Below are 24780 nucleotides of genomic sequence, written 5' to 3'. Positions count from 1 at the left end.
GATGGTTGTTCAGCAGTTAGTTGTGATTTTAGTGTTTTCATGAGAGGAGTTGAGCTCAAGTCCTTCTACTCCACTATCTTGTCTCCACCCTTCTCCAACACTCTCCATTTAACAACTCTAAGTCAGTGGTTCTCAACCTTGGCTGCACAAAGGAACCATGTGGAGAGGTTTTCAATATCCCAGTGTTGATACCCAGCTACACTCAGGCTCAATAAGGAATCTCTTGTACTGGAATCCAGGCATCAGTATATTTAAAGCACACAAATAGATAAAATGTGCAGCTAAAGTTGAGAATCACTGCTTCAGGGTACCAGAAAAAGTATTAGTAATTTGTTTAAGAGCAACAAACAAACAAAAATTCCACGAGATTGTCTTTAAAAAGATACTGATTATGATGGGCTATTGTTTATCTGCTCCTCTCAGCATGCTGCTTGAATGATCTGGCTTTTTTATTTCCTGACTACATTTCCTTCACGTAATACCTCATTAGAATGCTATTCTTTGAGTTTTATGCTCCCGAGTTTCCAAAAAAACCCACCTCTGGGCAAAACATCATTTGGATCACTTGGTGGAAATCAGGATAATCAAAACATATTGCTATTAAAGCTACTTGTGAGGCAGCAACTATGCTTTTTCACCAAAGGAAAAGCTCATGAAAGTTCATCTTGCTAATCAAATATTCAAACAAACCTGGAACTTCTAAGTGACATTTGAGGAGAAATAATTTAGGCTGAGATATAATACACTGAGAAAAGAGAAGACAGTTGGGGAAGTCAACCATTGAAAGCCGTGTGGTAGAAGACTTCCAGCATATATCCATGAGTGACAATGCCGCTTTGAGTTAGATCCTGTTGTTATAGACATAGGAGACTGAATCACTTGCACCTTTTAAAAACCAAATCTTCAAAAAAATATTTTTGGTCAAAATGTTAATTATTTTAAAGATGGATTTCTTCTACAAAAAATCATAGATCTGAGGTAATTGACTGCTCTGTGCCAGGTTCAGTATTAGGTGGTTCGTATTCATTACTTTATTTAATGAATGAATCTATGAGGTAGGTGATGTTATCACATTTTATAGGTGAGGAAACTGAGGTGCAGAACTTTTAGGTAAATTGCTCAGTGTTATAGGACTAGTAGGTAAACCAAAAAGATATGACCTTATGCCTACCAGAAAAGGAAACCAAAGTAACTTCATGGCCAATATTATACAGTTCTCAGAAAGACAACTAGCTGCTAAGAAAAAGACAGTTCTTTTTTAAAAAGAGCCTGTATCCTGGGGATGAACCAAAGGGGGATGAACGTCAATGGAAAGAAGATTTTCATAAATTTAAATAGGGAGACTTCCGGGTAAGATGGCGGAAGAGTAAGACACGGAGATCACCTTCCTCCCCACGGATACACCAGAAATACAGCTACACGTGGAACAACTCCTACAGAACACCTACTGAATGCTGGCAGAAGACCCCAGACCTCCCAAAAGGCAAGAAACTCCCCATATACCTGGGTAGGGCAAAGCAGAGAGATTCCCACATAGAGGATCAGTGCCGAGCGGCACGCACCAGCCGGAGAGGCTTGTCTGCTCGCCCGACGGGGCAGGCGGCGCTGGAAGCTGAGGCTCGGGCTTCGGTCGGAATGCAGGGAGAGGACTGGGGCTGTCGGCGAGAACTCAGCCTGAAGGGGGCTGGTGTGTCACAGCTAGCTGGCAGGGAGTCCGGGAAAACTCTGGAGCTGCCGAAGAGGCAAGAGACTTTTTCTTCCCTCTTGGTTTCCTGGTGCGCGAGGAGAGGGGATTAAGAGCGCTGCTTAAAGGGGCTCCACAGACTGGCGCGAGTCACGACTGTAAGCGCGGAGCCCAGTGACGGGCGTGGGACGCTGGGGCTGCTACTGCTGCCGCCGGGAGGCCTGTGTGCGAGTGCAGGTCACTGTCCACACCGCCCTTCCGGGAGCCCATGCAGCCCGCCACAGCCGGGGTCCCGGGATCCAGGGTCGGCTTCCCTGGGAGAACGCACGGCGCGCCTCGGGCTGGTGCAACGTCATGCCGACCTCTGCCGCTGCAGGCTCGCCCCGCACTCCGTGCCCCTCCCTCCCGCCCGGCCTGAGTGAGCCAGAGTCCCCGAAGAGGCTGCTCCTTTAGCCCTGTCCTGTCCGAGCGAAGAACAGACGCACTCCGGCGACCTACATGCAGAGGCGGGGCCAAATCCAAAGCTGAGACCCAGGAGCTGTGAGAACAAAGAAGAGAAAGGGAAACCTCTCCCAGCAGCCTCAGAAGCAGCAGATTAAAGCTCCACAATCAACTTGATGTACCCTGCATCTGTGGAATACATGAACAGACAACAAATCATCCCAAATTGAGGAGCCAGGAGTCAGGGCTGTGCCTCTGAGGTGGGAGAGCCAACTTCAGGACACGCGTCCACAAGAGACCTCCCAGCTCCACATAATATCAAACGGCGAAAATCTTCCAGAGATCTACATCTCAACACCAGCACCCAGCTTCACTCAACGACCAGCAAGCTACAGTGCTGGACACCCTATGCCAAACAACTAGCAAGACAGGAACACAATGCCACCCATTAGCAGAGAGGTGGCCTAAAATCATAAAAAGTCCGCAGACACCCCAAAACACACCACCAGACGTGGACCTGCCCACCAGAAAGACAAGATCCAGCCTCATCCACCAGAACACATGCACTAGTCCCCTCCACCAGGAAGCCTACACAACCCACTAAACCAACCTTAGCCACTGGGGACAGACACCAAAAACAACAGGAACTACGAACCTGCAGCCTGCAAAAAGGAGACGCCAAACACAGTAACATAAGCAAAATGAGAAGACAGAAAAACACACAGAAGGAGAAGGAGCAAGATAAAAACCCACCAGACCTAACAAATGAAGAGGTAATAGGCAGTCTACCTGAAAAAGAATTCAGAATAATGATGGTAAAGATGATCCAAGATTCTATTTCCCAGATCCAAAATCTTGGAAATAGAATAGACAAAATGCAAGAAACAGTTAACAAGGACCTGGAAGAACTAAAGATGAATCAAGCATCGATTAAAAACACAATAAATGAAATAAAAAATACTCTAGATGGGATCAATAGCAGAATAACTGAGGCAGAAGAACGGATAAGTGAGGTGGAAGATAAAATAGTGGAAATAACTGCTGCAGAGCAAAATAAAGAAAAAAGAATGAAAAGAACAGAGGACAGTCTCAGAGACCTCTGGGACAACATTAAACGCACCAACATTAGAATTATAGGGGTTCCAGAAGAAGAAGAGAAAAAGAAAGGGACTGAGAAAATATTTGAAGAGATTATAGTTGAAAACTTCCCTAATATGGGAAAGGAAATAGTTAATCCAGTCCAGGAGGCACAGAGAGTCCCATGCAGAATAAATCCAAGGAGAAATACGCCAAGACACATATTAATCAAACTGTCAAAAATTAAACACAAAGAAATCATATTAAAAGCAGCAAGGGAAAAACAACAAATAACACACAAGGGAATCCCCATCAGGATAACAGCTGATCTCTCAGCAGAAACTCTACAAGCCAGAAGGGAGTGGCAGGACATAATTAAAGTGATGAAGGAGAGAAACCTGCAACCAAGATTACTCTACCCAGCAAGGATCTCATTCAGATTTGATGGAGAAATTAAAACGTTTACAGACAAACCAAAGCTGAGAGAGTTCAGCACCACCAAACCAGCTTTACAACAAATGCTAAAGGAACTTCTCTAGGCAAGAAACACAACAGAAGGAAAAGACCTACAATAACAAACCCAAAACAATTAAGAAAATGGGAATAGGAACATACATATCGATAATTACCTTAAATGTAAATGGACTCAATGCTCCCACCAAAAGACACAGATTGGCTGAATGGATACAAAAACAAGACCCATATATATGCTGTCTACAAGAGACCCACTTCACACCTAGAGACACATACAGACTGAAAGTAAGGGGATGGAAAAAGATATTCCATGCAAATGGAAATCAAAAGAAAGCTGGAGTAGCAATTCTCATATCAGACAAAATAGACTTTAAAATAAAGACTACTAGAAGAGACAAAGAAGGACACTGCATAATGATCAAGGGATCAATCCAAGAAGATATAACAATTGTAAATATTTATGCACCAAACATAGGAGCACCTCAATACATAAGGCAAATACTAACAGCCATAAAAGGAGAAATCGACAATAACATAATCATAGAAGGGGACTTTAACACCCCACTTTCACCAATGGACAGATCATCCAAAATGAAAATAAATAAGGAAACACAAGCTTTAAATGATACATTAAACAAGATGGACTTAATTGATATTTATAGGACATTCCATCCAAAAACAACAGAATACACATTTTTCTCAAGTGCTCATGAGAACATTCTCCAGGATAGATCATATCTTGGGTCACAAATCAAGCCTTGGTAAATTTAAGAAAATTGAAATTGTATCAAGTATCTTTTCTGACCACAATGCTATGAGACTAGATATCAATTACAGGAAAAGAGCTGTAAAAAATACAAACACATGGAGGCTAAACAATACACTACTTAATAACGAAGTGATCACTGCAGAAATCAAAGAGGAAATTAAAAAATACCTAGAAACAAATGACAATGGAGACACGACAACCCAAAACCTATGGGATGCAGGAAAGCAGTTCTAAGAGGGAAGTTTATAGCAATACAATCCCACCTTAAGAAACAGGAAACATCTCGAATAAACAACTTAACCTTGCACCTAAAGCAATTAGAGAAAGAAGAACAAAAACATCCCAAAGTTAGCAGAAGGAAAGAAATCATAAAAATCAGATCAGAAATAAATGAAAAAGAAATGAAGGAAACGATAGCAAAGGTCAATAAAACTAAAAGCTGGTTCTTTGAGAAGATAAACAAAATTGATAAACCGTTAGCCAGACTCATCAAGACAAAAAGGGAGAAGACTCAAATCAATACAATTAGAAATGAAAAAGGAGAAGTAACAACTGACACTGCAGAAATACAAAAGATCATGAGAGATTACTACAAGCAACTCTATGCCAATAAAATGGACAACCTGGAAGAAATGGACAAATTCTTAGAAATGCACAACCTGCCAAGACTGAATCAGGAAGAAATAGAAAATATGAACAGGCCAATCACAAGCACTAAAATTGAAACTGTGATTAAAAATCTTCCAACAAACAAAAGCCCAGGACCAGATGGCTTCACAGGGGAATTCTATCAAGCATTTAGAGAAGAGCTAACACCTATCCTTCTCAAACTCTTCCAAAATATAGCAGAGGTGGGGAACACTCCCAAACTCATTCTACGAGGCCACCATCACCTTGATTCCAAAACCAGACAAGGATGTCACAAAGAAAGAAAACTACAGGCCAATATCACTGATGAACATAGATGCAAAAATCCTCAACAAAATACTAGCAAAGAGAATCCAACAGCACATTAAAAGGATCATACACCATGATCAAGTGGGATTTATTCCAGGAATGCAAGGATTCTTCAATATATGCAAATCAATCAACGTGATACACCATATTAACAAATTGAAGGAGAAAAACCATATGATCATCTCAATAGATGCAGAGAAAGCTTTCGACAAAATTCAACACCCATTTATGATAAAAACCCTGCAGAAAGTAGGCATAGAGGGAACTTTCCTCAACATAATAAAGGCCATATATGACAAACCCACAGCCAGCATCGTCCTCAATGGTGAAAAACTGAAACCATTTGCACTAAGATCTGGAACAAGACAAGGTTGCCCACTATCACCACTCTTATTCAACATAGTTTTGGAAGTTTTAGCCACAGCAATCAGAGAAGAAAAGGAAATAAAAGGAATCCAAATCGGAAAAGAAGAAGTAAAGCTGTCACTGTTTGCAGATGACATGATACTATACATAGAGAATCCTAAAGATGTTACCAGAAAACTAACAGAACTAATCAATGAATTTGGTAAAGTTGCAGGATACAAAATTATTGCACAGAAATCTCTTGCATTCCTATACACTAATGATGAAAAATCTGAAAGTGAAATCAAGGAAACACTCCCATTTACCATTGCAACAAAAAGAATAAAATATCTAGGAATAAACCTACCTAAGGAGACAAAAGACCTGTATGGAGAAATTATAAGACACTGATGAAAGAAATTAAGGATGATACAAATATATGGAGAGATGTACCATGTTCTTGGATTGGAAGAATCAACACTGTGAAAATGACTCTACTACCCAAAGCAATGTATAGATTCAATGCAATCCCTATCAAACTACCACTGGCATTTTTCACAGAACTAGAGCAAAAAATTTCACAATTTGTATGGAAACACAAAAGACCCCGAATAGCCAAAGCAATCTTGAGAACGAAAAATGGAGCTGGAGGAATCAGGCTCCCTGACTGCAGACTATACTACAAAGCTACAGTAATCAAGACAGTATGGTACTGGCACAAAAACAGAAAGATAGATCAATGGAACAGGATAGAAAGCCCAGAGATAAACCCACGGACATATGGTCACCTTATCTTTGATAAAGGAGGCAGGGATGTACAGTGGAGAAAGGACAGTCTCTTCAATAAGTGGTGCTGGGAAAACTGGATAGGGACATGTAAAAGTATGAGATTAGATCACTCCCTAACACCGTACACAAAAATGAGCTCAAAATGGATTAAAGACCTAAATGTAAGGCCAGACACTATCAAACTCTTAGAGGAAAACATAGGCAGAACACTCTATGACATAAATCACAGCAAGATCCTTTTTGACCCACCTCCTAGAGAAATGGAAATAAAGACAAAAATAAACACATGGGACCTAATGAAACTTCAAAGCTTTTGCACAGCAAAGGAAACCATAAACAAGACGAAAAGACAACCCTCAGAATGGGAGAAAATATTTGCAAATGAAGCAACTGACAAAGGATTAATCTCCAAAATTTATAAGCAGCTCAGGCAGCTCAATAACAAAAAAACAAACAACCCAATCCAAAAATGGGCAGAAGACCTAAATAGACATTTCTCCACAGAATATATACAGACTGCCAACAAACACATGAAAGGATGCTCAACATCTTTACTCATTAGAGAAATGCAAATCAAAACTACAATGAGATATCATCTCACACCAGTCAGAATGGCCATCATCAAAAAATCTAGAAACAATAAATGCTGGAGAGGGTGTGGAAAAAAGGGAACACTCTTGCACTGCTGGTGGGAATGTGAATTGGTACAGCCACTATGGAGAACGGTATGGAGGTTCCTTAAAAAACTACAAATAGTACTACCATATGACCCAGCAATCCCACTACTGGGCATATATCCTGAGAAAACCATAATTCAAAAAGAGACATGTACCAAAATGTTCATAGCAGCCCTATTTACAGTAGCCCGGAGATGGAAACAACCTAAGTGTCCATCATCGGATGAATGGGTAAAGAAGATGTGGCACATATATACAATGGAATATTACTCAGCCATAAAAATAAACGAAATTGAGTTATTTGTAATGAGGTGGATGGACCTAGAGTCTGTCATACAGAGTGAAGTAAGTCAGAAAGAGAAAGACAAATACTGTATGCTGACACATATATATGGAATTTAAGAAAAAAAATGTCATGAAGAACATAGGGGTAAGACAGGAATAAAGACACAGACCTACTAAAGAATGGACTTGAGGATATGGGGAGGGGGAAGGGTAAGCTGTGACAAAGTGAAAGAGCGGCATGGACATATATACACTACCAAACGTAAGGTAGATAGCTAGTGGGAAGCAGCCGCATAGCACAGGGAGATCAGCTCGGTGCTTTGTGACCACCTGGAGCGGTGGGATAGGGAGAGTGGGAGGGAGATGCAAAAGGGAGGGGATATGGGAACATATGTATATGTATAACTGATTTAATAAAAATAAATAAATAAATAAATAAATAAATTTAAATAGGGATGTGTGGGCACCAAAAGAATGATTTATACTAAAGTAGTCACAAAAGAAACACGGGGTTTGCCTAATTTTCCAGAGAATAAGTAACTATAGTCACCCTCCAAGAACTGATTCCTGAACAATATCAGTGCAGAAAAGTCCATTTAACAGTCCAACAAAATTTAGCAAGGGAGTGGCAAGATTATAAACTACGCTAAGCATCACATAAAATTCCTGTGGTGCTAGGAAATAATCTTTTAGTATTTCTACTTTTTTTTTTTAAAGCTTGAAGTAGGGGTTTCTAACTTCATTCCAATGATAATGTTCTGAAATTTGAAGGAAGATAATGTAAACATTTTAAGCCATTTCTCTTTATTACTCTGCTATCATTTCCTTTACTGATTTTGCTTTTTACTGAACTATCATTCTTTTCTCTTTCTTCTATTTGAGCTCACCTAACTAACCATGATCTCCTTTATCATATATGACTGCCTATATTTTCTTTCAAAAATGCACGTGAGAAAAAAAGCATTTTAAAAGCATTTGACTTTGAAAGGAGTTGTTATGAATGAACATGTTAAACATTTGCAAATTAAGCCAATAAATTGGGCACCCTGCTCTTGGATGGCAGCATGTATCTAAATCCATGTGATCATGTGGCTTAAACTAAAACACAATTTTACCTGACAAATTACATTGTGAAATAAAAATGTATTCTTTAATAAAACAACTAAATTTGAACAATACAACAGAATGTAACAGTGACAAACTCAAGTTTTATTGAAATTCTACTCTATGCATGGACTTGAGTTTAGATAATCCCTGAAATTTAAAGATAAGCTAAATATTTTGGCTAATATTGAATGATGATGATCATTAAACAAGGAGGAATGTTGTAAATACTAATTCTGCACAGTAACAATGGACATCACTGTTGAACATTTATTATGAGTCAGGTAATATCTAACTGTTGTCTCTAATGCTTCCAACCAGTGATTGCTATAGTTTTTTATTGATTGTTTCTATCTGTAAAATGTTTGTGAGCATGCATCCCCTATATGTGCTAATCTGTAAAGTATATATTTGTACAACTGTGATAATATGTTATATTTATTATAAAATATATTCAAATGTTGAGATTAGAAATGATGAGAAAATATAAAGAAAAAGCATACAGTACTTCATAGATCATCTTTAGCATTTCCTGGGAGGAAGCTCTCACACCGGAGAATACAGCTAACTATGCTGTGTGGCAGAGACCACTGGTAGTCCCCAAATATTCAATATCTTTTCCTTCCATAGTGATTGGATCCCCAATTTTTACCTGGGCCTAAGTCATAAGTCAGCTCAGAATAAAGATTACATGTTTTGTCTTCCATTGCAGGTAGGTGTGCTTTTGCCTAAGTACTAACCCTTGGGATACAATGGGAAATTGTGTTTACAACTTCCCAGAGGTGCTTTGAAAGGGAGGAACCATGCATACCTCTCTGTAATTCTTCTCACTTGCTTCTTGGTAGGTCATCATGGTGCCTATGTGCACAAAGGTGGCGTGCAAGGGTGGTAGAGCAAGAAGATAAGGTGTTTTAGTCTGCTTAAGACCCTGTAGAGCAGAATAGACATTTCAGTTCTGGACAACTCACTCATGGACTGTTATATGTGGGAGAAATACATTTCTGTCTTGCAAAAGCACTGTTATTTTGGTCTCTGTTAAATGTAAGTGAAAATATATACTAAATAACACACTATGAAAGACAGTTACTACTCTCTACTTGAGGGAAAAGATGAGGGAAAAGTATCAGAAAAGTTAATTTCCCAAGGTTAGCCAGCTAGTACATGGTAGGATCAAAAGAGCCCAGAGTTCATCCTCTTTCCACTAGAGCAGGCAACCTTCTGTGAGTAAAATACTATAAAATCAAAGAGGAAAGAGACATTAATTGTGCCTAGAGGGACTGATGAGGGCTTGCTGATAGAGGTGGCAATTTAATGGGATCTTGATATATGGGTACGGAGGAAAACGGCTTTCTGGGCTAATGGAACAAAGTGAACAATGGCAGGGAGATTAGGAAGTATAGCAAAGGCTCAAGAAAACTTTGTCCCTCGTTGTTGTTAAATGATCACTATTGCTTTTTGGCTTTATTTATTCAACATATATTTCAGAGTACCAACCACATTTCAGGCACAGACAAGGTCAAAGAGATAGAGTAGTGAAAAAAGATGTCTGCAAATTCCCAAATATATGGCAAGATGATAGTATGGACCAGATAAAGTCCAAATCTCATATCAAGCAAACAAGGTCTTCATAATCAGACTCAGCCCTACCTTTCCAGCCTCATGTTATACTACTGCTCTATGCTTCAGCCACACAGAACTTAGGACATATGAGTTTCCAGGTATCTGATCATTGCCCAAACAGTTCCCTCTCCCTGAAATGTTTTTCCATACTTTGCCTGGATACGTCTAACTTATTCTTCAAGAGCCAGCTAAAATTCTACCTTTCTCTGGCTTCCTCCAATGGGATGGTTCCTTACAGCATATTCCCTTAAAGCAGTTTCTACACATCTCCATTCATTCATTAATTCAGCCAGCCAGTCCAGCAAAAATATGCCAGGTTATAAAGGTACAATGGTGGGAAAGATGAAGCAATTTTTCTCTGTGCTTATGGTGTTTATACTCTAGGAAGAAGTATCAGCCATTAAAGAAACACTTATAAGGTAGTGTGATAAATTCTATGAAGGGAAATCAGTCTGAAGTGGAAGCATGCAACAGGGAGTACTACACCTAACCTTAGCTTCCCAGAAGGAGCACTATTTAAGCTGAATCCTTTTGGATGAGTAAGAGTGAGCCAGGCTATCACTCTGCATTATCCGCTAGATTCCACTAGCCTATGAGAGTCAATGCTTTTTAAAAGCATTCCACATGATTAAACAACAACTATACCAGGATTAAATGCTGGCTCAGATGAATTCTAACTGTGTTACATTGTACTTTAGTGAGTCCCTATAGTTTTATTTCATTCTTCCTGTATGCAGTATTTCCTACCCTACCCTTCACCCCTTCTTCAGTCTAGCATCCAGAAGCTTCTTTGGCTGTCCACTAGCATCTCTCAAATTTTAGTGTGCATAAGAATCACCTGGGGTGCTTGTAAAAACATAGATTCCTTGGCCCTACCCTCAGAGATTCTGATTCTTTAGGTCTCTGGTAGAGCTGGAGATTCAGAAATTCTAGTAATCTGCCTGGCAAAATCTGCTGCTACCAGTTCAGAGACTGCATCTTGAGCAGCAATGTTGTAGAGAAACTATTCAAATCCTTGCCAGGATTATTTACCCTTGTTCTTAACCTGCTCTGCCAGGCTGAGCTCCTTGGAGCAACAGTGGCTTCTTTGCCTAGGTATATGGGGCATGTGCCTTCAAAGGAGCCATTACAGAAAGAAGGGCCTGCGTGTGACTCTCATCCATCAATCACATACTTCACTTGGACAACTGTTATATTTTCTCATTGCTTCCCACCTTAGGTGCAATACAACAAGCCTACGTACAGGCTTCCCAGCAGATGAGGAGTGATAAGTAGGGAAGGCAGCAAAGTGCCCCCTATAAGGGAACCACAGGGAAAAAAGATTGAAGTAGGTTTGTGAATGAACAAGCAGATCAGGTCTTCTACTGGAATAATTAAAAGAATTATTCCAGTCTAAATAGGAGTTTTATAATTTCACGGAAAGAAAATGATGGGAGAATCAGTGAACTTTTAAGAAAGCTTTTAGTAACTGCTTGCATTTGCTTCCGTGTATGTCATGTATAAGAGCCTTTAAATTTGACAAACACTTAAGGGCCATGAGGACAGGGACCATGTCTTCCACAAGAACATACCCAACAATTTCCTAGCAGAGTGATGACTATTTAGAAGATTTGAAAATACTTAATTCTAAGAAGGAAATGAAACCAACTCACAAAATTTGGGAGGGTAATTTTATCATTAATTAGGTAATATATATAAAACATCTAGAATAAAGTGGTCCTTCAATAAATACTAGCTCTCTTCCCCTTCTATTTCTCTCTTGTGATTACCTAGGACAGCTCTGTCCAATAGAACTTCCTGGAATGATGAGCATATTCTATATCTGCATTGTTGAATATGGCACCCACTAACCATCCTGGCTACTGAGCATTTCAAATGTGGCTAGTACAACTGAGGAACTGAATTTTAAATTTTATATTATTTTAATTAAATTTAAATAACCACATGAGGCTTGAAGCTACTGCCTTGGAGAGCACAGGCCTAAAAGCTTATACAACATACTAGTTGGCCACTACATGTGTCTATTTGCTGAACTGAATTGATCCTTTTTCCTACAGATATGCATATATTTAAGGCGAACGAGTGAAAAGGACAGAAAAGGCGTGGTGAAAGAACAAAGACAGCAGAATCCAAACCGAAAAAAGAAGTTGCTGAATTACTGACCAAGCTTCTCAAAATTTAATATGCATACTAATCACTGGGGTTCTTCTTAAGAACACAGATTCTGATTTAGTAGGTCTTGAGTGAGAATTTAGATTCTATGCTCACAAGCTTCCAGGTAATAATGATGCTGCTAGTCAATGGGTCACATTTTAAGAAGTAAAGATCTAGATGTAGGTCAGCCCATGAACCTACGTAACTGCTATTGGCCCTACCGCTGAACTAGCTATGACTTCCGCATTCTTGTCTCAACAGTTCAAGATGATTAAGTCAAAGGCATGCTCTGTTTTATCAAAGGCACCCCCAAATCTTATGATGAACATTTATTAAGCATCTTCTACATACTGGGAAGAATATTTATAACAGCCCCTGAAAGGCAAATATTATTACTCTCGTTTTACAAATAATAAAACAGAGGCTTAGATGGATAATTTGACTTAACCTGACTTGCCTGACTTAACTCAGGCAAGTACTAACTGGCAGAGGTGGGCTTAGAACCCAGTTGCTCCTGAATTCAAAGGCTAGTCTCTCTCATTAGACTCTTCTTACACAATGTGTGATGCACAATTGAGCAGCAGCTTCACCTGGAAACTTATTAGAAATGCATACTGTCAGGAGCCTTCCTATACCTACTAAATCAGAATCTTCATTTACGATCTCCAGGTGATTCTTATGTACATTAATATTTGAGAAATACTAAAAGATGTTCCACTTTTTGCCTTTTAGAGCAAAGTAACAAATGGAAAGGGATCTGCTGATTGTGGCAGTTGAGAAATGGATTTAGGTTGGCTAGGTTTGACTGTGGAACAAATATTGATAGCACTACCTCTATTGCTAAATTCCTATTGCCTCATGGGCATAGTTAAGCCAATATTAAGCTGTTTTCTGGCATGTAAGTATATTTCATTTCTGGATAATACTGCAAATCCAACAGATAAAAATATCAACAACATAGTTTTAACAGTGTTCATGGGAAACACCACCAAAAGAAACAAACTTGTTTGCTGAAAAATAAATGTACTAAAATCAGCAAATTCTTCGAAACTATCTCCATTATTAATCACTGCCAGAACGGTTCAAAGAAACAAACAATTCTGCTTTCTCTCCCTTCATGGATAATTCTGGAAAACCATCCAATTAAAAGTGAATAGTAGCCTAAATCACAAGAGTCTGTTTTTGTACAAAGTGACTCAAAGAAATTAATGCCTAACTCTCCAGCTCTATGACCAAGTGCTTGGTCATCCCATTTCTGCAATACGGCAACTTCCTCCTCAGAGAGTTCTTATTCTCAACTTCCTGCTGCTGGGATCAATCAGAAATGTATTTTAAATCTTATTTAACAACACCTCTTGGTCTGAAGCCCATTCTTTGGCTCCCAAATTAAACTCACTGCTAATTTGATTGTTTCTCTGTGTCCCTGAATCCACATTATCTTTTTTTTTTTTTTTTTTTCGGTACGCAGGCCTCTCACTGTTGTGGCCTCTCCCGTTGCAGAGCACAGGCTCCGGACGCGCAGGCTAAGCGGCCATGGCTCAAGGGCCCAGATGCTCCGCGGCATGTGGGATCTTCTCGGACCAGGGCACAAACCCGCGTCCCCTGCATCAGCAGGCGGACTCTCAGCCACTTCACCACCAGGGAAGCCCCTACATTATCTTTTATTTTCTCTCATCCCCATCTCTTCTCACCAATCTTTCACTCACACTGTCAGCCTTTCCTAGGGTCGTTTTATACCCTTTAAATCACTCTCTTGTCCTCTGCCCCAGAATCACAGTTCTATTTTCATCCAGTGACCTCTCACATTTAAAGCTCTCTAAAAAAATCTCACTGATAATATTATAAGAATATTATGATGGCTTTCAAACTGCTTTACATAAATGATCTTCTTGGCAGTCAGATACAATGGGTGATATTACTAAGGACTCTCAACATTTCTGTAAACTAACTCTTCCTTCTTCTTTTCTCTCATCTACCCTCCTCTCTCTTCTCTCTCACTTTCTTGGGAGGTTTTCCAAGACACAATCCTGGAATTTCTGGAACAAAGTTCCTTGTCTCCACTGTTATTTCTACCTCTGGAAATAAAGTGGAAGACAACAAAATGTCTCACAGGAAAGCAAAATCATTATACTGCTAATACTAGCTAGATGTTCCTTTTATTTTCAATATTTTCCCTTAGACATCCTTGATAATGTAGACAATCACTCTCCATACCAGATGAATCAGTTCCCCTTGGCACTTTGTTTATTTCTACCAATATTTTTAAAGTGTAAGTTTCCTTCTTTGTACCTATTTTTTTCTTACAATGGGACATATACAGATTCTTAGCCCTTTTATTTAAGGCTTTGGTGGGGTAAATTAGTTTCTTGTTTAGCAAATATTCACTCCTTCCTCCACGTTGAATTTGGCAATATGACTTACTTTGGCCACTGGGGTGTTAGTAGATGGGATATGAGCAGAGGCTGTAACTGAACTTGTTTCTTGGGCTTGTATATTCTTGCCTCCTTTACTGAAAATAAGGTGACCATATGTGTGTGAGTTTATGTCTGGGCTTTCTATACTGTTCCATTGATCTATATCTCCGTTTTTGTTCCAGTACCATACTGTCTTGATTACTGTAGGTTTGTAGTATAGTCTGAAGTCTGGGATTTTGATTCCTCCAGCTCCATTTTTCTTTCTCAAGATTGCTTTGGCCATTCAGGGTCTTTTGTGTTTCCATACACATTCTGAAATTTTTTGTTCTAGTTCTGTGAACTAGAACATTGCCATTGGTAGTTTGATATGGACTGCATTGAATCTGTAGATTTTCACAATGTTGATTTTACCAATCCAAGAACATGGTATATCTCTCCATCTGTTTGTATCATCTTTAATTTCTTTCATCAGTATCTTATAGTTTTCTGCATACAGGTCTTTTGTCTCCTTAGGTAGGTTTATGCCTAGGTATTTTATTCTTTTTCTTGCAATGGTGAATGGGAGTGTTTCTTTAATTTCTCTTTCAGATTTTTCATCATTAGTGTATAGGAATGTAAGAGATTTCTGTGCACTAATTTTGTGCCCTGCTACTTTACCAAATTCATTGATTAGCTCTAGTAGTTTTCTGGTAGCATCCTTAGGATTATCTATGTTTAGTATCATGTCATCTGCAAAGAGTGACAGCTTTACATCTTCTTTTCCGATTTGGATTCCTTTTATTTCTTTTTCTTCTCTGATTGCTGTGGCTAAAACTTCCAAAACTATGTTGAATAACAGTGGTGAGAGTGGACAACCTTGTCTTGTTCCTGATCTTAGAGGAAATGCTTTCAGTGTTTCACCATTGAGAATGATGTTGGCCGTGGGTTTGTCATATATGGCCTTTATTATGTTGAGGTAAGTCCCCTCTATGCCTACTTTCTGGAGGTTTTTTTCATAAATGGGTGTTGAATTTTGTTGAAAGCTTTTTCTCCATCTATTGAGATGAGCATATGGTTTTTCTCCTTCAATTTGTTAATATGGTGTATCACATTGATTGATTTGCCTATATTGAAGAATCCTTGCATTCCTGGGATAAACCCCACTTGATCATGGTGTATGATCCTTTTAATGTACTGTTGGATTCTGTTTGCTAGTATTTTTTTGAGGATTTTTGCATCTATGTTCATCATTGATATTGGCCTGTAGTTTTCTTTTTTGTGACATCTTAGTCTGGTTTTGGTATCAGGGTGATGGTGGCCTTGTAGACTGAGTTAGGGAGTATTCCTACCTCTGCTATATTTTGGAAGAGTTTGAGGATAGATGTTATCTCTTCTCTAAATGTTTGATAGAATTCGCCTGTGAAGCCATCTGGTCCTTGGCTTTTGTTTGTTGGAAGATTTTTACGCACAGTTTCAATTTTAGTGCTTGTGATTGGTCTACTTATATTTTCTATTTCTTCCTGGTTCAGTCTTGGAAGGTTGTGCTTTTCTAAGAATTTGTCCATTTCTTCCAGGTTGTCCATTTTATTGGCATATAGTTGCTTGTAGTAATCTCTCATAATCCTTTGTATTTCTGCAGTGTCAGTTGATACTTCTCCTGTTTCATTTCTAATTCTATTGATTTGAATCTTCTTCCTTTTTTTCTTGATGAATCTGGTTAATGGTTTATCAATTTTGTTTATCTTTTCAAAGAACAAGCTTTTACTTTTACTGGTCTTTTCTATTGTTTCCTTCATTTTTTTTCATTTATTTCTGAGCTGATCTTTATGATTTCTTTCCTGCTAACTTTGGAGTTCTTTTGCTCTTCTTTCCCTAATTGCTTTAGGTGTAAGGTTAGGTTGTTTATTTGAGATGTTTCTTATTTCTTGAGGTAGGATTGTATTGCTATAAACTTCCCTCTTAGAACTGTTTTTGCTGCATTCCATAGGTTTTGGGTCATTATGTTTTCATTGCCATTTGTTTCTAGGTATTTTTTTTATTTCCTCTTTGATTTCTTTAGGGATCTCTTGGTTATTTAGTAGAGTATTGTTTAGCCTCCATATGTTTGTATTTTTTACAGATTTTTTCCTGTATTTGATATCTAGTCTCATAGCATTGTGGTCAGAAAAGATACTTGATACAATCTCAATTTTCTTAAATTTACCAAGGCTTGATTTGTGACCCAAGACGTGATCTATGTTCCCTGAGTACTTGAGAAGAAAGTGTTTTCTGCTGTTTTTGGATGGAATGTCCTATAAATATCAATCAAGTACATCTTGATTAATGTAACATTTAAAGCTTGTGTTCCCTTATTTATTTTCATTTTGGTTGATCGTTCCATTGGTGATAGTGGGGTGTTAACGTCCCCTACTATGACTGTGTTACTGTCGATTTCCCATTTTATGGCTGTTATAATTTTCCTTATGTATTGAGGTACTCCTATGTTGGATGCATAAATATTTACAACTGTTACACCTTCTTGGATTGATCCCTTGATCATTATGTAGTGTCCTTCTTTGTCTCTTGTAATAGTCTGTTTTTTTTTTTTTTTTTTTTTTTTTTTTTTTGCAGTACGTGGACCTCTCACTGTTGTGGCCGCTCCCGTTGCGGAGCACAGGCTCGAGACGCGCAGGCTCAGGGGCCATGGCTCACGAGCCCAGCCGCTCTGAGGCATGTGGGATCTTCCCGGACTGGAGCATGAACCCGTGTCCCCTGCATCAGCAGGCAGACTCTCAACCACTGCACCACCAGGGAAGCCCTCTTGTAATAGTCTTTATATTAAAGTCTATTTTGTCTGATATGAGAATTGCTACTCCAGCTTTCTTTTGATTTCCACTTGCATGGGATATCTTTTTCCATCCCCTCACTTTCAGTCTGTATTGTCCCTAGGTTTGAAGTGGGTCTCTTGTAGACAGCGTATATACAGGTCTTGTTTTTGTATCCATTCAGCCAATCTATGTCTTTTGGTTGGAGTGTTTAATCCATTTACATTAAAGGTAGTTATCAGTATGTATGTTTCTATCACCATTTTCTTAATTGTTTTGGATTTGTTATTGTAGGTCTTTACCTTCTCTTGTGTTTCCATCCTAGAGAAGTTCCTTTAGCATTTGTTGTAAAGCTGGTTTGGCGGTGCTGAATTCTCTTAGCTTTTGCTTGTCTGTAAAGGTTTTTAAAACAAAGACTGTGACAAGAGACAAGGAAGGACACTACATAATGATCAAGGGATCAATCCAAGAAGAAGATATAACAATTGTAAATATTTATGCACCCAACATAGGAGCACTTCAATACATAAGGCAAATACTAACAGCCATAAAAGGGGAAATTGACAGTAGGGGACTTTAACACCCTACTTTCAATGGACAGATCATCCAAAATGAAAATAAATAAGGAAACACAAGCTTTATATGATACATTAAACAAGATGGACTTAACTGATATTTATATGACATTCCATCCGAAAAAAACAGAATACATTTTCTTCTCAAGTGCTCATGGAACATTCTCCAGGATAGATAATATCTTGGTTCACAAATCAAGCCTTGGTAAATTTAAGAAAATTGAAATCGTATCAAGTATCTTTTCCAACCACAACACTATGAGACTAAATATTAATTACAGGAAAAAAATCTGTAAAAAATACAAACACATGGAGGCTAAACAACACACTACTTAATAACCAAGAGATCACTGAAGAAATCAAAGAGGAAATCAAAAGATATCTAGAAACAAATGTCAATGAAAACATGATGACCCAAAACCTATGGGATGCAGCAAAAGCAGTTGTAAGAGTGAAGTTTATAGCAATACAATCCTACCTTAAGAAACAAGAAATACTTCAAATAAACAATCTAACCTTACACCTAAAACAATTAGAGAAAGAAGAACAAAAGAACCCCAAAGTTAGCAGAAGGAAAGATATCATAAAGATCAGATCAGAAATAAATGAAAAAGAAATGAAGGAAATGATAGCAAAGATCAATAAAACTGAAAGCTGGTTCTTTGAGAAGATAAACAAAATTGATAAACCATTAGCCAGACTTATCAAGAAAAAAAGGGAGAAGACTCAAATCAATAGAATTAGAAATGAAAAAGGAGAAGTAACAACTGACACTGCAGAAATACAAAGGATCATGAGAAATTACTACAAGCAACTATATGCCAATAAAATGGACAACCTGGAAGAAATGGACAAATTGTTAGAAAGGCACAACCTTCTGAGACTGAACCAGGAAGAAATAGAAAATATGAACAGACCAATCACAAGCACTGAAATTGCAACTGTGATTTAAAATCTTCCAACAAACAAAAGCCCAGGACCAGATGGCTTCACAGAGGACCATATATTTCTAAAACCAAATTTGCTATTTTGCAAAATTAATAAATTTACTTGTAATGAAATTATTTTGGGGGAGGACTTTAATACATAAGTTAAAATTTGTCATTTAGGTAATATTTTAAGGAAGGAGATGTTCTTATGCAACATGACTGAAATGCTCTGGGGAACTCTGAAATTGTTTTTTCATTAAATAGAACTGAAATTATGTGAACAAATAGGACATGTGACAGAATAGAGGAAAACAAAGTATAGAACACCAAGGAATGAGAAAATAGACTGAAAAAGGAAAAGTGATTTGTTCCAGGTCACTAAGTGAGTCAGGAACAAAAGGGAGGGTTAGGCCTATGTCCAGACACAAAGCACATTCATCTACATTAATACTTGTGTGCTAAATCTCCCATTTTTCAATACATAATATAGTTATATTTCTTATACATGGGGAAGATATTAATATTTAATATTCTCTCAGGGTTTAGCACATGTTACTGCATAAGTATTTATTGAATAAAATAATAAAGAAATAAACCCCTATTAACTGGAAGTTAATGAAGCATGATTTCATATACATAACCTTATGAGATCCTCACTATCACCTCTGAGGTAGATATTATAATTCCTATCTTATATATCAATTTATGTCCAGAAGGAGTAAATGAATAACTCAACAACACACTGCCATGAGAATTGGGACAGTTTCCTCATACTTAGCAAACATCTCTAAAGATCCTACCCTTAAGGAAGCTCTAAGAGGGTTTGCATTAAGTACAAAAAAGTTGAAGATAATTTTAAAACATCCCTTTGAAGAACTCAAAATCAGATACAAAATTGATATTTAGGAGAATGAGAGCAATTTGATTAATTTGTTATATATGGCTGATTTTACTAGTTATCAGTTGGGCTACCAATCGAGCATGTCTATTCAAAATCCTTAGATTCTTATTCATAAATTATTTGTACATGAGGGCATCTGGAATTTAGTCATGAGAACCCTAATAGAAGGCTTTGAATAAATATAGGTCTATCACAAGAAAGCAGTCCTACTTAACATGGTCAAGTCTCTGTGCTCCATGTCTACTTCAAAGCACTGCTCATCTGCTTTAGATGATGCCAATGGATATGGTAAAGAGATTCACTATATCAAAAACATAGAATCCCTTAATATATATATAGATCCCTGCCTCAAGGGTATTGAAGCTTCTGTGACAACTTGTCATCCACCCAAAGCTACACATTTCTGAGGAGTAGGTAACAAAACTTTGTTCTCAAGCTGAGAGGCAGAAAAGGAGGGAGGGAGGGAGGAAACACAAGCAGCAGCAAGATCAGAGTTAAGTAAGATCTCAAACTCTATAGCCAGGATACCTAGATTCATTCTTGGCTCTGCCTCTTACTGTGCAATTTTGAGAAAGTTACTTAACTTCTTTATGACTCAGTTTCCTCATCTGTAAAATGGAGACATTAATAGTACCTATCTCATAGGCTTGTTACGAGGATTAAATGAGTTAATATTTGATAAGTGCTTAAAGCAGCATCAGGCATACAATAATTCCAATATAAATGTTTGAAAAACAAAGGAGGGTAGGAAGAGTGAGAGATAGAATTGGGAATACTATGTATCTTTAATATTTGCTTTGCTTCCTTCCAACAGAGTCGTTTACTTTCCACAGCTGGGGCCACTTGATTCCTACTGGTAAGCTTAACCCCATTTCCAGTCTGACCCCAAATGACTCTTGTTCAGAGAGATTTAAGAAGCCCTGGTTCAGTAGTTCAGGTGACTCAGCATTAAGTCAAGCTTGCTGTTATTCCTGTCCTGACCCTGTGTCCCAGTTTTAATCACTTGTCCCTGTAATCAAGTCCCAACTTGCACTCCAGTTCTGGCATTCTGCTCCCCTGTGGCCAAGTCCCGGCTTGCAGAACCTGCTCAGGACCTCCAGTTCCTCTGAGGCAGGTATCTCCCAAAGGGCAGCCTTTAGACTAGACACACTTTGGCACAGAGTGTTTGAACTTTTGAGAATTAGTCGCCTGTAAAATTGTATAAAAATTCAAATTTCTGATTTCTCTTGAGAAACTGAATGATCTGGCAACTCTTGATCCCCTTTCCCTTTGGTACCCACCCACTGGAGCCAAGTGGCAGCTGCTCCCACTTTGGAAGATCACGTGCTCTCTATTCCCCACTCTCCCCATGCCTCCTGCTCCATCTATTTTTGTGACTTGCTTGGTCCTTGTAGGCATTTGAGGTTGGGGTCTAAGACTGAGAATAGCCAACACTTACCAAGCACTTTATACACATTTAATCAAAGACCAGGGATCTGTTTGTTCTTGTGTATTATGCCTGCAGCCCTTCTCTTTGCTCCAAACCTTCTGTCTGCATGCATCTGTGTCCCATCTTCCTAAATCACGCTCCTCTATCCATCAGCTAGGGCGACTCACAAAGCTTTATGACTTTATGGACCTCCATAAAGTCAACCACTCATACCACTGTGGCCCAGCACCACTCTCCAATCACCCCTGCCCAGCCAGACTGTCGTCAAGAATTTTGGCCATCATAGTGGTTATATTTCAGATACAGACTCTGGGGCTTTACTGATCTGCCTGTGCCTTTTATCTCATGCCCCATGCTTTTATAAAACCATACATCTTATTATATATAGATAGAATTCACCCTCCCAAAATTTTGTTCCAATTCTTGTTAGAAGCCTAGCAAAATCCATCAAATATTTATTGATCACTTATTATGTTCTAGACTCTATCATATAAATTGATTTGAGTATTCCTTTATTAAGAAACCCAGAGAAGTTTGTTCAATCTCTTTTCAGGGAACCACTTAAGAAACTAACATTATTTGATCACAATTGGCTGTGTTTTTTTTCTCTCATGATAGGCCCTTGTGCTTTAAAAAACAATGAATCAAAGAGGAAAATGTCAGTATGCCTAAGCTGTGAGTTAGCAAATATCAAAAGAAAACTCACAGAACTCATGCTACACATCATTTCATGAGATTATCTGGATTAGGTAAAATGGAATATGTACAAAATTTTAAATTCAGCTGATTGAGTTCTATCAGTTTTTAAAGATAGTCTTAATAAAAATGTTACTTACATAAGGAATCGTGTCCAAAGTATCTGTGTTGACAATTATAGGAGCAGGGCTGGCCTAAAAAAGAGAAATAGAAAAAAGTTTTAAATAACAAGTTGTCTATTCTGAGATAGGATCTGTTAACTTATTTAACCAAGAGCTCAACAGTATTTCTTGAGAACCTGTATAGGCACTATGTCAGATGTTGGGGGGCGATAAATGAAGTGGCTCAGAGTCCCCTTCACCCTCCTGCCTTCAAATATTTGTTTGCTACCTTGACCACATAATGAAATGAAGTAAGCAACAGAACTCAAAGGTGAGGAAGTGAGGATTTGTGCAGTGTAAGAGGCAAGGACTTCTAATAAATTTGGCGAGGAGTTAAAAATTTCTTTATGAAATGGCTGTGCCAAAGAATTTTGATTTGTCTCTCATGGAAGCAAAATTAAACCTAAAACAATGTAACTCTTCTTTAAACTGGCTTTTGAGAGTATGTTGTATACAAAACAAAATAGAAGGGTTCACTTATTGACATCTTACATATATTTACCTATTTTTCATGCTGTGTCATACCTTTTCTTTGTCATTTATGCACCTTTGATGATATACCTTAAATATCCTTAGAAAATTAAAAATTAGTCAAAGGTGACAGAAAATCATATTAGATATGCTAAAGTTTCTTTTAAAAAAATGTACAAAATACAGCCATTCCTTTTAAAGTTGAATAGGGATCTGTGTAAAACTGATACAGGAGTGTTACAAGCCAAGTCATTACAAAATAAGAGATTGCAATCTATTTGCATCAACCAATCTGACTTCATGAATATTAAGTAGATCTATCTTTATTTTCTGTTTCTAGAATATTCACAGCAACTTCTCCTTCATCCCCCGAAGGATCTTTAATCTCCTTCCCAAACTGCAGATTTCATTTAGATAGAGGAAATAGTCTCATCACGATTAATCGAGAGCTGTTCTATACGACACGGTAGTTTGTGCAAGTACTCAACTTTGGGGACATTTCATTAGCTATGCCCTCTGGAGTTAACAGTGTTAACAGCTTTTTAATGTCAATCTGTGCCTATGGAATTCTAATCTAATAGCAAAACAAATGGCAATCCAGCAGATTTTACAGAACAAAATTCCAGGTTTTAACTAAAATCACTGGTCAGTGAAAACACGACCCTGTTCTACATATCTGCATAGTGGGTCAACTAAATATTCATGGTTTATTTGTTAACTCCTAATATCAAGTACCTTGTGGATAAATAGGGGCTCTGGAGAAAGACAGTTTCCACTGGACCTCACCAAAAAACAGTGTTTGTTAAGAGGCCTGTAGTATAGGGAGAAGAACATGAAGTTTGGAGTCAGAAGACCTGGGCTCAAGTTTGGTTTACCACCTTCCTGATTATATGATTTTGGGGCTCAGCAATTTCTTGGTAATTTGATCTGGGGGCAAGCCCACTAAATCTCTTTGCCTCATTTTCCTTGTCTGTAGAATGGAAATAGAAATAATCACCTTCTAAAAAGGTTGTCTGAAGAATAAATGAGGTGATATATTTGAATGTGCTTTGTAAACATAAATTTCAGAATCAATGTTAAATGCTATCATTAGTTAATGCCCCTAAAGATGGACTATCATAAGGATAAAATATCATTGGATGTTTTGTGAATTGTTTATGCCCCAGAGATCTCAGTGCTATGTTAGTGGCCCAGTTGCACTAAAAAGAACTGATTAGATCATGAAAATTACCATTTATTAAACACATATTAATTGTCCATTTATAAGAATATATATATATATCCTAATTTAATCTCCACAAAACCATACTGATGAGGCATTATTGTCCCTATCCCTATGTTATAGATGAGTAAACTGAGGCTCAGAGAAAATGACAGCTGAGATTTCACACCAGCCTTTCTGATCCATTTTTTCCACACTGAGTTGTTCTATGATTCCATTATCTAGGAGTCTCCATCACAAGAGTCCTGCAGTGATTTGAGATCTCTAGCAAGAGCAGCAAGTAAGACCCAGGCAAAGCAAAGACCACCCTGAAGGTAAGAGATGCCACAGGATCTTGCATATTAGATGTTGAAAGCAAACTGGTAATTCCTTAATGGTTTTTGTTGTTGTTGTTTGTTTTTTAGTTTTGATGATGTTTCTTCTGTGCTTTTTTATTGGTTCCCAGGACTCCCAAAAGATTTGTGTCTTGTCTCCTTGACTAGACTTCAAACTTTCTGAGTATCATATGCAATACTTGTATTTCCCCTTATTATCTACTACACTTTGATCAATAAATATGCATTGATTTGATTTGGGACTTTCAACTCAACTTACTCTTGTTTTCCTTCTATAAATTGCATTAATGTAGTCTGGAAATAAATTTTATGCATAGGTTCAGTTCCTATACAATGATATTTATCACTTTTGTATGTTCCTATTGCTATTTTCCATTTCATGTATGTAAATTTGGTCTTTCCAATGAGACTCTCTCAATGACAAGGATTGTATACTTTCCTAGATTTTTTCACAGCATCTGGGTACACAGAAGGAGCTCAGGAAATAC

General features: G+C 38.0%; 1 protein-coding gene across 11 annotated transcripts in view; it reads right to left on the bottom strand.

Annotated features, from left to right (window-relative positions):
• The window catches only part of DLG2 (discs large MAGUK scaffold protein 2), a 1239088-nt gene that overhangs the window by 755710 nt on the left and 458598 nt on the right, over window positions 1–24780 (bottom strand). For 10 of the 11 annotated variants that reach the window (XM_060105473.1, XM_060105479.1, XM_060105470.1 and 7 more), the window contains one exon: window positions 22244–22297. The exons of the other annotated variant lie outside the window; for it this stretch is intronic. In XM_060105473.1, coding sequence (XP_059961456.1) covers window positions 22244–22297 — 54 coding nt within the window. The remainder of the gene's footprint in view (window positions 1–22243; window positions 22298–24780) is intronic. 11 annotated transcript variants of the gene reach the window in all.

The sequence above is a fragment of the Mesoplodon densirostris genome, chromosome 7, assembly GCF_025265405.1.
Source record: "Mesoplodon densirostris isolate mMesDen1 chromosome 7, mMesDen1 primary haplotype, whole genome shotgun sequence".
NCBI classification, from domain to species: Eukaryota; Metazoa; Chordata; class Mammalia; order Artiodactyla; family Ziphiidae; genus Mesoplodon; species Mesoplodon densirostris.
This window is presented reverse-complemented; position numbering and strand designations above follow the sequence as displayed.